Source organism: Telmatherina bonti, assembly GCF_933228915.1.
Source record: "Telmatherina bonti genome assembly, chromosome: 10".
Taxonomy (NCBI): Eukaryota; Metazoa; Chordata; class Actinopteri; order Atheriniformes; family Telmatherinidae; genus Telmatherina; species Telmatherina bonti.
The window spans coordinates 24,191,054-24,206,835 of NC_136628.1; the positions used below are offsets into that span (position 1 = coordinate 24,191,054).

The 15,782-nt window shown below is 38.6% G+C and overlaps 1 protein-coding gene across 1 annotated transcript; it reads right to left on the reverse strand.

Moving 5' to 3' along the window:
* Window positions 1–3,483: 3,483 nt before the first annotated feature.
* il13ra2 (interleukin 13 receptor, alpha 2) lies at window positions 3,484–12,144 on the reverse strand (the record flags this gene model as incomplete). Its single annotated transcript, XM_079247416.1, has 8 exons — window positions 3,484–3,611; window positions 6,078–6,228; window positions 6,443–6,594; window positions 6,762–6,946; window positions 7,574–7,694; window positions 7,802–7,958; window positions 10,067–10,218; window positions 12,090–12,144. The coding sequence occupies 8 exons, from the start codon at window positions 12,142–12,144 to the stop codon at window positions 3,484–3,486; spliced, it is 1,101 nt and encodes a 366-aa protein (XP_079103542.1).
* Between the last annotated feature and the right edge of the window lie 3,638 nt (window positions 12,145–15,782).

Genomic DNA, 15,782 nt, shown 5'->3' on the forward strand with positions numbered 1-15,782 from the left:
ATTGGGTCCCTGCTTTTTGCGGATGACGTGGTCCTGTTGGCTTCATCTGGTCGTGATCTCCAGCTCTTGCTTGAGCGATTCGCAGCCGAGTGTGAAGCGGCTGGGATGAGAATCAGCACCTCAAAATCTGAGACCATGGTCCTCAGCTGGAATAGGGTGGATTGCCCTCTCCGGGTCGGGAGTCAGGTCCTGCCTCAAGTGGAGGAGTTTAAATATCTCGGGGTCTTGTTCACGAGTGAGGGAAGGATGGAGCGCGAGATCGACAGACGGATCAGTGCGGCGTCTGCAGTAATGCGGCTCTGCGCCGGTCTGTCGTGGTTAAGAAGGAGCTGAGCCAGAAGGTGAAGCTCTCGATTTACCAGTTGATCTACGTTCCTACCCTCACCTATGGTCATGAGCTGTGGGTCGTGACCGAAAGAACGAGATCTCGTATACAGGCGGCTGAAATGAGTTTCCTCCGCAGGGTGACCGGGCTCTCCCTTAGAGATAGGGTGAGGAGCTCGGTCATCCGGGAGGGGCTCAGAGTAGAGCCGCTGCTCCTTCGCATCGAGAGGAACCAGTTGAGGTGGCTCGGGCATCTGGTCAGGATGCCTCCTGGACGCCTCCCTAGTGAGGTGTTCCAGGCACGTCCCTCTGGGAGGAGACCCCGGGGAAGACCCAGGACACGCTGGAGGGATTACATCTCTCGGCTGGCCTGGGAACGCCTCGGGATCCCCCCCGCAGAGTTGGCAAATGTGGCTGGGGAGAGGGAAGTCTGGGCTTCCCTGCTTAGGCTGCTGCCCCCGCGACCCGACCCCAGATAAGCGGCAGAAGATGGATGGATGGATGGATGGCGGTTAAGCAACATATAATTTGGTCATAACTTATAGCATCCCCACTAGTGTGTCCTATAGTGTTGATTGTATCAGACTATTGTCTCTGTATTTTTTATCATCACTTTTAACATCACTGAGGTTACATTATCTAACTTCTGAAGAAGCTGCAAATTTTATTTTAAACCAAACCCCTGATTGGATTTTACCTGCATCAATACGCAAACCCAACCGGTCTTTTAGATCCATTGCCATGTTGCTTTAAATAAAAGATTTTATGATTTTTTTTGAGTATGAGTTTTTAAATATTTGTAAATAGTTCTTTTTGGTTCACATTTGTGAACTTTATCAACCTTTATCCAACTTACCCTTTTTAAGTAAAATGATAGAAAGTTCAATTAAATTTTGAATAAAAGCAATATCTTGGAAAAACATCTCGTTTCGGGATACTCTACAGTGCCAAGACGACTGTTTTAATGTTTAATGACCTCATGTGTAACTTTGGCACACAGAAACTTTCAGTTTTAATTCTACTCAATACAGTAGATTCTTATATTTTATTAAACAGATGAAGAAGTCAAGTGGGTATCTCAGGTACTGTTTTAAAATGGCTTTACTCTCACAGATCAACAGTTTTTGTTGTATGGATACGTACTTCTCAAGGACCCATAAAATAAAATATGGAGTTCCCCAGCAATGACTTTAAGCCCAGCAATACAATTTAGTCTGAACAAGCTGCCACTTGGGGAAGTCATCAAGAGCCCCGACACAGCTACGCTGATGATGTGCAACTTTACATCAGTGTCAACTGATGACCTACAACCAGTTTACATCCTTTTAAACTGTATTTTAGATTTAAAGTCACGCATAGATGAGAATTTTGGTTTTGTTTTAGTCTTATTAATTTTATTATCAGTTTTATGGATTTATATATTTTTAGATTAGACTTGTACTTATTTATGTATTTGTTTACTTATTTTAAATACTATTTATAGGGTTCTCTGTTCTTATTGTTTGGTTTTACTCAATGATACTGTTTTCATTAACTTTTTTTTTTGTTGTTATTTTAATGAACGTCTTTATGTGTACTCTTTTTTTTCTGCTGCTGGAATTGACCAGAAATGGAAAAGCTCTTCTGGATGAGAGCAAAACCTGTTTAAGTCTAGTTGACATGACTAAATGCAGGTTAGACACCAAGACCTGGATGAATGGGAACCTTCACAGACTTAAAGAAAAAGCATTTAATCAAACTGAATCAGATTGCGACTTTATTATAGTGTTTAGATATTAAAAATACAACTCAATGGAAACACGTTAAACATTATCCATAAAATAGTGTAGTGTTGAACACAACTCAGTGAAGTACCAAAAACACCATCAAATACTTTTTTTGCAATATACATGAAAATTTAAATCAGAGCAAAACCTGATCAGAGAAAATCTATTTTAATCATTATAAGAGATATGAATTCAAAAACTGTGTAATTCATTTTTCAGCGCACATATAATACTTATCAAATTTGTACCACTATCATTTATTAGTTATGACAACCATTTATCAGTTATTAAGAACATAATAAGATACAGACAAAAAAGAAAAGAAAAATGTTCAACAAAATAACATGGGAGTATCATGTAATTTTGATATGGCATTTGATACATCTGAGGCACTTTGGCTTGTGTTGCACACAAGGCACAACAGTAACAATGTTTGCAGCCTTGTTGACTTTCAATACAGAAAAATTAAACAAAAACTGGAAAGGATTTGTGGCATTAAAAACACTGACACCCTCATGCCTCCTGTAAATATTAAACATTCAATTGCTGTATACATACAAGACAATACTTCACTGGTCTGAAGTGTGCAAGAGACATTGTACAAAACCCTTTATAAACATATAAACCTAGCCTCTGTTTTTTTATTTGTTTTCGTAAAACAAATATCTTCTGTCTCAGTGGACTGGCACGAATGGAGGCATGAAAATAAACAATTAGAAACAAGGTAAGATCACACATAAAACCATATTTGGGATATAAAAAAAACATTTGACCACAATATATAAAGAAAATGCCTTATAAAAGTAATCTGGCAAGAGATATGGCAAATTAAATCATCAAAAACAAATCCCCAATGGATAAGCAAATTATGCCAAGTATATATAATTATCTCTTCTGACCTTTTCAGTTTGCAAGTCTTGTGGCAAAAAGTAAACAATCACCCAAAAAAGGCTAGACTTTTTTTCCTCTAATGTATTGAAAAAGTCCACGTTAGTTCAAGCACTTTGATGTAAATCCTAAATGATCTGCATGTACAGCTGCACTTTTATGCCAGTTGGTTTTTGTACAAAACACGCTGTGACCTCCAAACTCACACACAGCACATAAGCAGTGCGCTAGCTACAAAGATGTTGCAAAGCTAGCAAGGTGTGCAACAACAAGACATTGTTAAGAAAATTCCTTACATAACTACACCAGTGCAAGTTTTGTTGCATTTGTGGACCTCTGCTCTTTTGGATTTTTGTTGAACAATAGTTTAAGCAGATAATCCAGCTTCTTCTCTTCCATCAATTTTGACCTAAAATATAAACGGAGACTGAAGTGAGCTTTCTTTCATATTTCATTCCATATCTCAGAGTGGATATAAGAAAACTACAATGCACATGTATATAACTCACATTTTTATGGCCGCCCACACACAGAGACACAGCATCAGCATGGCAAAGATGGCAAGGACAATTGAGATAGGGGACACTTCCCAGTCTGGCTTGGCTGTGACTTTCATCACTTCTGAAATTAAAACTAAGAAACAAAGTCTGGTTAGTTTACAAGAGTACATATTGTTTGTTCAGAAACAGAGCAAACACAAACAATATCAACAATCTGCAATGAGAAGCCAGTCTAAGTAAAAGTCAGCATGAGTCCACTGAACACAACAACAAAAATACCAAATACTTCACAGCTCCAATGACTACCCCATTAATTATTCAATAATCGGAACTAGATGGCTGCTTCTTAAACTCTGCAATAATTATTAAACGTTCAGCTTTTGAATGGTAAAAGTTGAGCTGGAGCATATGCAACTAAATGATAGGAAACATCTGACTGTCCAAATATTTACATTTTATGTCTCAGTACCAAACACCAATAGCAAATGGTTTATTGTGTAGTCTCAAAGAGACTATAGTTTATAATGTCTGGAGTGAGGAAAAAAAGGAATGGAAACATTTTGTGATGTTTTGTTTTTTTTGTATTTCACACATTGGGACACGGAGGCAAGGGCTGGGCTTGGGCACAAAAGGGTAACATGTCATAGTCCTTAATTCATTTTATACGGAGACACTATTAGATTCCTTGATTCACTGACTGACCTTGATACAATTAATCTACAGGGTCTTGGTTATATTGTGGTGTTTGTTGCATGTTTATCTTAATTTGTTCTCTTCCAGTAATGAAAATGTCAAAAATCTCCTAGTTTTCCTGTTCTGTTTCCAAAATTTTGGCGCAATCCAGAACAATCTTTGGTACCTTGTATCGCAGGAGACACCGGCAGCTTGTTCATTTTTTTTGTTGAGTTATATGCATATATACTAAAAATAGACCAAATGAAAATGATGAAGAATCTTTCAAATAGTCCTGGATCAAATGGTGAGCCGAATCACTCCCAAAATTTAATGGATTCCAAGTTAGACCAAGACCCATAACAAACCATAAAAATCTGTCCAGTAGTTCTTGCGTGAAGTTGCCAACTTACAAACAAAAAGACAAACTCAAGGCAAAAATGTTACCTCCTTGGCAGAGATATATAAGGCTGCACAGCATCTCACAACAACGATCCTGATTTGAATCTCAGCTGGAGCATTTCTGCCTCCAACAGTTCAAAAGCATACATGTCAGGTTAATTTATAAATCCATTATCAGTGAGCCCAGCTGCAAAGATACGCTTCTTTCACCATAATTTGACTGCTTCAGATTCAGGCTTTGTGTCATGCAGCATAAGCAGCAAAATTAGATAAATAGATTACAGCTTTGCATTTTTTTGCTGTTTTTAAATTCTATGGTTTCATCCGGGTGCTCCTGATGATCATCTGCTGTGTTTTACCAGCGTTTATCTGATTGTGTTCAAGATAACTCAAAAAGTTATGGATAGATTTTCATGAAATTTTCAGCAGTTGTTGAAAACGTGAAAAAGAAGAGCTGATTAAATTTTAGTGGAAATCTGGATCATTGTTTGAATCCAGGGACTGTTTAAAGGCCTTCATGGAAGTTTGTGCTCTCTGATTGCTTTTCTAGATCGCAGCTTTTTCCACCAACAATTATCTCTTTCTGGTCTGTTTGGAGGAGGCAAATAAACCGAGCAAGGTCGGGAAAGTCCTTTCTGCACTTTCTCTCCCATGTTTGCCTTCCAAGTTTCTTCTTCACTACTTTATATTTTCATCCTAACACACTATTTCCATGCAGGGTGTGGCTATCGGGTATGCGCTGTGGGCATAGGAGGAATAGGAGGGGAGCCGGGAGAAGAAGCTCACAAAATGTAAGAAATTAACAACTTAAATTTGGCCCGAACGTTTTGATTGGTCAGAGCTTTTACAGATTTACAGTAAACTGAGGTGTCAAACTATATTTCCTGTTAAAGTTATAAACCACTTCACCCACAGTAAAAAAAAAATGTCTAAGCTAGATCACCGACCCCAGCTTTAATATCTATAACAATTACAATAAATAAAAAATAAAGACTAATATTTAAGTATGAAGTAGGTATTACGCTCCGCTTAGCAAAGCAAATTTGTTCAGCAGTACCTGGGAGACAGACCAACATTTTGCTGACTGTGATGCTGAATCGCACAACACAAAAGAATAGACAAATAAACTCGACTACTTTGTCACCTCTCAGACATCCAGATGCAAAAAGGGCATCCTGTCAGCAAGAACATCTTCCTGAGCCTTGTTTTGTCTGGGAGTCTTGAGCCCCAGACAAAACTGGTCGCTTGATCCACTCGAACCACATAGAGGATTAACATAATATAAGTACACAAAGAGATGAACTGGAGAAAAAAAAGACCTCAGTTTTTCTCACTCTTGGATTTAGAACTACAAATGGTCACAATGTGAGTGGTTGTTTGTCTCTGAAACAAACGTGGAGTGACCTTTCTCGTGCCGGACAGCAGCTGGGACAGGCTATTGTTTACAAATAAAAAAAATTATTTTATTTGTTTGTTGTTGTTTTTTTTCTTCTTTATTAAGTGGTAAAAGAAAAAACATAATTACCTGGGTGACAGACTTGGTGGCTCCAATCACTCCAAAAGCTTTGTTCAACACAATACTTGTGCAGTTTGGACCGAACCCTGAAGCAGTTCCTCTCATCGCTGTGGCTGGAGGCAAGAGTCAGGCTGTTCTGCTTAGCAGGAATCATCTTTTTCTGTCAGTAGTAAAAAATGTGCAAAATAGTTATTATAAATGTGAAGGTCCAGAAACAGCCCAATCTCTTATAAGAGGGAAAACTCATTTCCAGGTTTGAGACAATCAGATGGGAGTATTATGTGTGTTTACATATTTTCTTATGTCTTGCTGGCAAAAGATTTAAGCTGGTACATCAGATTTTACCAAAGCAGTACTTATCAGATAAACCATACCAATGATTTTCCATCAGGCCTTTCCTGACTGTGCTCCACTTCCCACTCAAAGCATTGTGCAGGCACCTTCCCAACAGGATCCTCCCAGCTTAGCTCCAGTTGACTGTCAAGACCTGTCTGCAGATACAGCTTCTCTGTGGCTGCAGCCTTCACTGCAAAAAGATTTAGATTGGAGATAGTGACAGGATGAGGAGGGGGACACTGACATAATTGATATCATAGTTAAGCAGAAAAAGCAAAAAGAAAATGTCAGAGCATGATCTAGTTTTTGGCATGTCCAAATGAATGCTTTTCCAGAAGGCACATATTATTTATATACCGTGGTTTTGGACCTGCAGAGTGACAAACAATGGTTTCAGGGGGCCTTTTGGGGAGGAGCCATTAACAGAGATGTTGATGTCAATGAAATGAGGAAGAGATTTCCCTGTGAAGTTACAGCCACTTCTGACTCCTCCTAATATGATGTACTCTGGACATTCCACCGCCTGCTCCAGAGATTTATACCTGGAAAAGAGACAGGCCAGGTAACAACAACACAGTATTATGTTTGCTTACGTGGTTTCATAAATGGTGGGCTTTTTCATGTTTAGGTGTCAATAATAGCTACTGTAAGGACACGCTATTCACTTTAAGAGTTCTGAACCAGACAATGGTGCACGTCTATGCTGCAGTTACAAGCGTAGCTTCTAATTATGTGCAACAAGATCAAAACGCAGTCTTTCTGCAATACATCATAGCCTTTCAGTAACAAGACCAATTATGACACACCTAAGGTGTGTCAATGTAAAGCTTTTTTTTTTTATGGTTTCCAAACTTCCAAAACAGATGCCGTTGGATTTCTTGGGAACTTTGTGAGGGATGCAATAGAAGTCATTCTACAATATTGCTAATATGCAAAGATGTTTTCGCTTGCTGGTGTTTGCATCTATCACTGTACAGGACATGAAGCTGAGGCCATTAAACCTTGTTGATGACTCTAATTTAACAGGATTAACTAGTTATAGTTCACTGAAGTGAAACACATGAATGTATTTAACAAATTAGTAGCTATTTAGATGAATTCATTTGGAATCACGTGACAGATTTCTACACAAATAGTAAGAAATGATCCACTTTGGGCAGGTGACATACCAGAAATAGAGATTTTGCACTGAGTTGGGGGGCATCTTCGGACTTGCTTTCCACTTGCACTCAAAATACTCCATGTTTTGGAACATGCAGATAAAATCCTGGACTGCTGTATCTTTAATTCCTAGATGTGGATGAATGAAATTAATCAGCAAAAGTTTCTGCATTTTCCATATGAGTTAATATACATTTCTTTTTGTATCACAAATCCATAAGTGTTTAAGGACTGACCTGTGCTGGGAGGGCTCTGAAAGAGTTCAGAGTAGATTGCACTCTTGATCATTGTGTTTTTGGTGCAGGGCCCATTGAGCAGTGTATACACTCTTACTTGAACATCTTTCATCAGGTTAAACTGAGCACGGTATTTTGTCTTAACTGTCCGGACTGCCTGCCAAATCAGATACACAAACATAGTTCATATTCAGTTACATCCACGGAGTTGAACTTTCATTTTCAGTCAATAAAAGGCAAGTCTGGAGATAGAAACCTGAAAAGGATTAATTCTATAGCTCCTTGTTAGAATCTGTTTATATACTGTTACAAGTTTTAGCCCTTAATCATCATTGTGTTATTATACTTTTTTATTGTAGTAATGTGGTTTCTGAATGGGCCACATTTTTGCTCACGACCTGGTGTTTGCCACCTGGTGGTGGAAAGAATCGCCTTGAAATCTTACATACTCTGCCTTTAAGTTATTGTACTAGTTGTAAATCATGTATTAAGTTATTGGCACATCTCCATTTTCATTCAGTTCTACTCAAAAAAATTCCATGCAAATTCTTACTTCATTTTTTGATGTACTACGAAATTATTTACCTTGAATGGAAAAGAGAAAAAAGCAGTTCTATGTTTTTGTTCACTTTATTTCAAAAACCACAATGAACATGACTTCAAGTGTTCCATTTTACCCAAATTGCACAAAATACTAAACAAAGAACCAAAAAAAAAAACATTTTGATTACAGTTCGAAGAAAACTAAATCTTGCTGTGCTGAGAAGTGTCTAAAGATGATAATAAAGCAGATATTTACTCTTACCATATTCAAATATATAAAAGAAATGTGTAAAATATAACAATACATGTGAACACAAAAACCATAAACAAAAATAGCCCAAAACACGACGTATCTTCCCTGAACAATACGGAGGCATTTTTAAGTATCTCGTTCAACTTCCTGATAAGAAACTTTTAAATAGCATACAACATATGACAAATCTAGTCTTATGCATTTTCTTGCAGTAATTGTTTTTTTAAAGACATACAAATTTGGGCTTGCTTATAGACCATCAATCCCAAAGAATGCACTCTGAAACACTTTAAGGCATTTATAAGTCCCATCAGCAAGACACAGGCTTGGAGAATGTCTTGCATGTGTTCCCTCTATGATGATGCTCTGCTTGGGACAGATGCTGTGGTCCTTCCAGTGATGATAGTCTTCATCACGTCATCCTAATTAAATCAAATATAAATAAATAAATGTCAATATTTTAAGTCCATCCATCCTCTATGCCTGCTGAATTGTGATTCAAACAGCATTATTAACAGTCATGCCTAAAATGCCTTTAGGCATGAGTGCCTTGCATGTCTTTAGACTGTGGGAGGTTCCCAGAGCACCCAGAGGAAACCCAAGTAAAGAGAGGGAGAACTCCACAAGAACTGCTCCTGTCAGTCACAATTTAGGAAAAACGAGGGGAAAAGCCCTTGCCAGTGGTGTTTCAATTCGATGGCTTCCAAATGGCTTTTACTGACTTAAAAGCATTTTTTTAAGGATGAAATTAATCACTTTAAATACCTCTCACAAGCTCCGGAGACTTACAACATCGTCATACGCTACATTTAATCAACAGGTTTGGATTTTATTTAGCTTTAACTGTTGCTGTAAAAACCAGCACCAGTTTTAAATTCAGACAAGCTCAGCGCTTGTGAAAATCACTGCTACAGGCAATAAATGGCGAATGTTTTCAGATTCTAAAGTTAAACTAGAAACTTGAGGAAGTACTTGAAGACCCTAGCTAACTGAAAAGTTACCAACTTTACAACTAGACTTTGGCATTTCCATGCATTTCATTCCAAACAAAATGGAAAGAGAAAATAAAAATCTACTTACCAGAGAAATGCAGCACAAAACGATGCAAATGCAATCTCTGCTGTCTTTCCACTTTTCCTTACTGGCATAGGCGTGATCTTGACTGCAACAGATGTGTCTGGCCAATTAAACCCTTTTTACGTAGCTACGCTCATTGAATACATTCATTTTACTAAATGACTTGTTTTCCCTTGTTGATAGGAGTTCAATATGTGTACATTTTTCAAGAAAAAATGTCTTCTTTTTTTTTCCTACAAACCTTTTAAAATGAGTAACTTAGTGACAGGATTTGTTATGAAGTATTATTTATTTCTGTATGGTTACATTCAATTAAAAACAAAAGAAAAAAACTTTAACTCTGGAATAAAAGCGCCTCCATATAAATTGTGAATAAAAAGGCATGCACTTACATCCCATCTGTCCTTGTATGTGTTGTAATACTCCAGCTGATACGATACAGAGCAGTCTTTCATGTTGGCTAAGCTGCTTGGGGGGCTCCAAGTAATATCCAGAAGTCCGAGATAACCAGGGTCCAAAACTGCAAGGTTTTCCGGAGGATCCACTGCGAGTTGGAGAAGACAGAAATGTTGAATGTTTTGTTTATGCGGGCATGTTTGCGGGACTCCACATTAATAAATCATTAATAAGTCATCACGATACAGTACACAGTTCACCAGAACAAGTCAAAAGTTGAGTTCAGTTTTAAAGCGCAAGGCACGCTGATATCTGTATTTATTCAGCTTTTGTCTCGTGGGGTTAATAATGTTTACTTGGAATAAACGATCATCCCGGAGTTCACACACACACACACACACACACACACACACACACACTCAGTAACACGCGCATGAAAAAGATTAATGAGGTGAAAATAGGAGCATGCGACTAATGGGTAAGTGAATATTCACCAACCTGAAAGTCCACTGGAAAACGGCAAAAACAGCAGCATTAAAGGATAAGTTGCTCGTGATTTATTCGCCATTTGCAGCATTTAATCGAGGCTGAATAAACAAAAACACAGATACAACTTGTAAATATAATAAAACATAAGAAATTTAGGGAGATGCACTTGGCTGAAGAAGAAACAATTCGTGATAAAAAAAGAAAAAAAAAGAATAATGAATTAATAATAGGAAACAGACTAAATATAAAACCTAATTACAAGCAGGCTACTTACACGTGTTTCGGAGAAAAGTTTTCCGTCACCAAGCAGCTCCGGCAGGCAGACTGACCCAAGAGTGGGTGGACCGACAATGGTGTGAAGGATGTCTGCACTTACAAGGAAAAAAGAAAAAGAAAAAAAAAGAAAAAAAAAAAGGTCTGCACTTTGAAAGTTTTTTTTCGTTTTTTTTCATTTAACATTATTCATTTATTTGTTTATTGCTTGCGTCACTCTTTTTAAGATCTGGTGCAAGTAGTTTGTTATGCGCAAGTCTCTACATGACAGGTGGTGGAAAGACTATTCCACTGAAAAGTCAGCAGAAATCCCCTTTCCAACAAAATGGGTTCTTTTGAATTTAGTGTAAACGTGCTTGCAATCAAGAATCGTGTAAATGATCTATGCATGTACAAGCCTGACTGCGTCAGCAGATGCAAAGTTTATTTGTAAGATTCTTGTTAGTCATGTAGATGTTCATACTTGAAATGCTGAGGGAACTCATATTACTGATTACCAATGTTTTCAGGGTAGCAACACACACTTAAGCGGAGCACCCTTAAAATATTGATCTCATGACTCAGCTCCTGGTAAAGTTATGACTCATTCACTGTCAGATATGAGACACACAGATATGGGTCAGGTTGCCATTTCAATGAATAAAAATATCATCCAAAAATAGAGACAGGTATATTTCAAGGGTTTATTCATTTTAATGTTAAGTTATAATAACGTACAGCCAATCAAAACTTAAATTTAATTGGGTCAGAAAGTTTAAATCTTACAAAATGAAAGCAAGAAGAAATCATTTTCAACACTGTGGTTGTAGAGAATCTGTGCTGTGGGTGATGATTCACTACCTAGCCTAAGAAAACAATTAGGCTATTACCTGGATTTATATGAGCAAATGAGTCATGATGTGGATTTTGTAGTCCTAGTTTTGATCTCTTGTTTTGTATCTTAGTATAGTTTAGTTTGTAGTTTTCCTTGTTTAGTTCTCTCATGTCTGGTTTCCTGTTCATTAGTTCACCTGGTCTGTTGTTCACTTCACCTGTGTCTTGTTTTGTTCTTGTGGATTTATACCCCTTGGTTTCTGTTTCTCATCACTGGTTCACTGGTTTGTGAGCTTCCTGCCTTTCCTGTGTCAAGTCTTTTTTTTTGTGTGTGTGTGTGGAAATAAACATCTACATTCAGCCTTCCTGCCTCCAGATCCTGCATTTGGGTCCACCTCCACCACTACTTTGTGACAAAATTGGTAGGTTCTTACAGATACTTACTGCATTGGTGATTATCTCTGCTTGAGTTCTCACTCAGATCAAGAAAGTGGATCATGTCACGGTGGCTTGTCCGTCAGAAAATAGACTTTAAAGTTTTGTTGCTGGTCTATAAAGCTCTGAATGGTTTAGGACCAAAGTTGGAAGAAGCTGCATTCGGCTTCTATCCTTCACACATCTAGAGCAAACAACCAGAAAACCTCAGATGAGCTTGAAGAGGCACCTGTTCTCAGCTGCATTGAATTTTAATAATGGTTTTAATACTGTTTCTATATAATCTTCTTTCTTCTATCTTTTCTTTGTTTGTAACTCTTATTTCTGCTTCTCATTTTCTTAAGCTTTAACACTGTGAGTCAACCTGATATTACATTGTAATACACAAATTAACTTGCTTTTCCTTCTCATTTCCTAAACAACCATGTAAAAAACATTTATTGTGGTCGTGGAAAACATGTAAGTCTGTTTAATAAAGGTCAAATCATTGGCCTACATCAAGCAGAGAAAGCATCTAAGGAAAATGTAGAAACTATAAGATCGGGTGGAAAAACATCACAAACTGGAAGGATTGTGGGGAACCATCATCTTCTAGGAAGAAATGTGTTTGGGAAAAAAATCCTGAATTCAATTCAATTCAATTCAACTTTATTTGTATAGCACCACTTCACAACAATGTTGTCACAGGGCACTTTACATACACGAATCAACATACACATCATTTCGAGTCAATTCATAGATATCCTATAATAGAAAATAACTGATTGCATCGAGTCATGACTTCGATCCAATCCCCCATCCTGAGCATGCATGCGGCGACAGTGGGAAGGAAAAAACTCCCCTTTAACAGGAAGAAAACCTCCGGCAGAACCCGGCTCAGGGAGGGCAGCCATCTGCCTCGACTGGTTGGGGTGGAGACGACAGGAAAGACGGAACAACATGTTCAACTGCACTTATTCAGGAAGACCTGCGGAAAAAAAGAGAAATAAGTTAGAGACGGCAATATTGGCATATATTTATACATTAATATATTAGAGAAATAGAGCAAGGTATACTTCTCAGTGCATCAGGTATCATCCCCGTTGCTACATAAGTAAAGGTTGGCTAGACTACCCATAACTATAAGAGCAATGAGCATAACCTGGACAGTTGGATCCCGTACATGCAGGCTCCAACTCAGGAGATGCTAATATCTTAACTATAAGAATCATGGAAAAGGAAGGTTTCCAGCTCAATCTTAAAGGTGTGGAGGGAGTCAGCCTCCCGAACCCACAGTGGGAGCTGGTTCCATAAGAGAGGAGCCTGATAGCTAAAGGCCCTTCCCCCCATTGTACTCTTTAAGAGTCTAGGAACCACCAGTAAACCTGCAGTCTGAGAGCGTAGTGCTCTATTTGGAATATATGGAACTATAAAATCTTTTATGTACAATGGAGCTTGGTCATGGAGAGCTTGATGATTGAATGATTGTGATTGGCAATAATCGAACAACAGCAGAACTCAGGGTAATGTTTAATAGTGAGACTAAGAACCATTTCTCACACACAATGTGAAGGGAACCCAAGGGACTGGGAATGAACAGCACCGTAGCTGAAAGAAAACCAGTAATCAGTGGGACTAACTGGAGAAAAAGGCTTCAGTTTGCTAGGTAGCATATAGATTGGACTCTGGAGCAACGGAAGGTCATGTGGTCTGATGAGTCCAGATGTACCCTGTTCCAGAGTGATGGAAGCGAGAGGCAGATGTAGTGGTGCAGACAAAAGGATATTCCATCAGTGGATGTTTTCCCCTCCCTAACTGGCACAAGCATTCCAAAATGACAATGCCAGGATTGATCGGGCTCAAATTATGAAAGAGTGGTTCAGGAAACACACATCATTTTCACACAGCGGTTGACCACCAGAGTCCAGACTTTAACCCCACTGAGAATGTCTGTAATGTGCATGAGAAGGCTTTGTGTGTGACCAGTGTGACTAGTGCACTCCTGCTTTCTGCCTGGGTACGGGGTCTTCATGGTGTGTGGTGGTTGGAATTTGTACTCCAGGATTGGTGCAGGTCGTCCAGGTCTCAGGGCATGGTCTGCATGAAGCCTTCATAGTGGTTTGTTTGCATGTGCATGATCATCCTCATCTTTGAACATTCTTCGTTCCTCTTATTCTGCCTGCTGACATAGTCACTTTGTTTTCCTGTGAATTTCTGGTGCTTTGTGTTTTTCTGTGATTATAGACCTATGTTTTTGGGTGAATTTCCCACAGCTTTTTCACCTCTTATATTTCCTCCTGATGTGTGTGTGTGTGTGTGTGTGTGTGTGTGTGTGTGTGTGTGTGTGTGTGTGTGTGTGTGTAATGGCTGTAGGATGTTCTCTGCTGTGATTCTGTGCAGATGTAGCAGTTGGCTCTCTGTTGTATCTGTTTGGATGGTATGGCCTTTGCCTTAATCTGCTATCATTTCCAATTCTGTCAAGTCTTTTTTCTGTTCCCTCCCACCAGGTCCAGCAAAAAATACTAATTTAAAAAACATATTGAAAGAAAGAAAGAAAGAAAGAATGTAAAGCACATTTGTTCTGCAGAACACAGCAGCCAGCCTGAGAAGTAAATAGTTTTTGACATGCAAACTACAGAGTAAACTAAACATACAGAGTGAATCAGATGAATCCTAACTTTTTCCAGATTGGAGAAATTGCAAGTGTTACAGCTGATCAGTGTTACAACTGTCCACAGTCTCTGTTTGCTGTATAAAGTTGGTCTAAACAATGAATTTATGTTGGTGCAGTGACAGTACAAAAGGTTTTTTTTTTATTAGACCTAAGCGTACCACAGTGGAAGCCAAATGATTTTCACATGTTGCACAAAAGAAGGGCGTCTACTCGAGCTTCTTTTTTCCACTATTTGAAATATAGTGGATTTGAAAGTGGTGCCCTTTCAGTTCATGCAAGCTACATTTTAACTTTAAAGACCAGAAGTTTTGTCGTTTATTCATTGTAAAGTTTAGTTAAAATAGGAGTTTTACCATTTTTATGTATGTCGGAAGTTCTGCTTACTTCTGCCTGAGGTCCGTGTTTATGAATGTATATGTAAACCTGATTTCAACAGATGAGAAAAGGCAGCATGGTGGGTGGTCAAGAGGTAAGAACTGTGGCCTTATAACAAGAAGATTGTATTTTAAACCTTGGTTAAGGAGGGTTTTATTTTTTTCAAATGTCAAGTTTTCATTCGTGTGAATGATGAATTATTTCAACAAAAATTTGTTGGGACTTCTAGAGGCTATTTTCTTCAAAGTATAAGAGCTTGAGTTGCTAATCAAAACTCAAAAATCTAATGCTGACAGTTGCCTTAAAGTTGACATGACAACACAGTAACTGTGTCAGCATGCAGAATATACGGAGTGAAGAGTGTTTGAAGAAGAGTGATCATGTCAATATGACAATGGTCACAAGCCAGGAGGACCCCGACACCCAGGCGACTGGCAGCCACTCCCAAGCACAGACCACAGCCACACCACCCCAAAACCAACTGGGCATCCCCCAGGAGGTGGCAGATGGGGCCCCAGCCAGAGTCCCGAAAAGTCTGGGGGAAAGCAACCCCTCTTTTAATACCATGTATTAAAATGGATGCATTTTCACTCCCTCTGCTCCCTGCAGTTCAGAGAATGCACACTATGGGGAATTGAACTGTAGAGAAGATTTAATGCAGTCTGCTGGTTTTT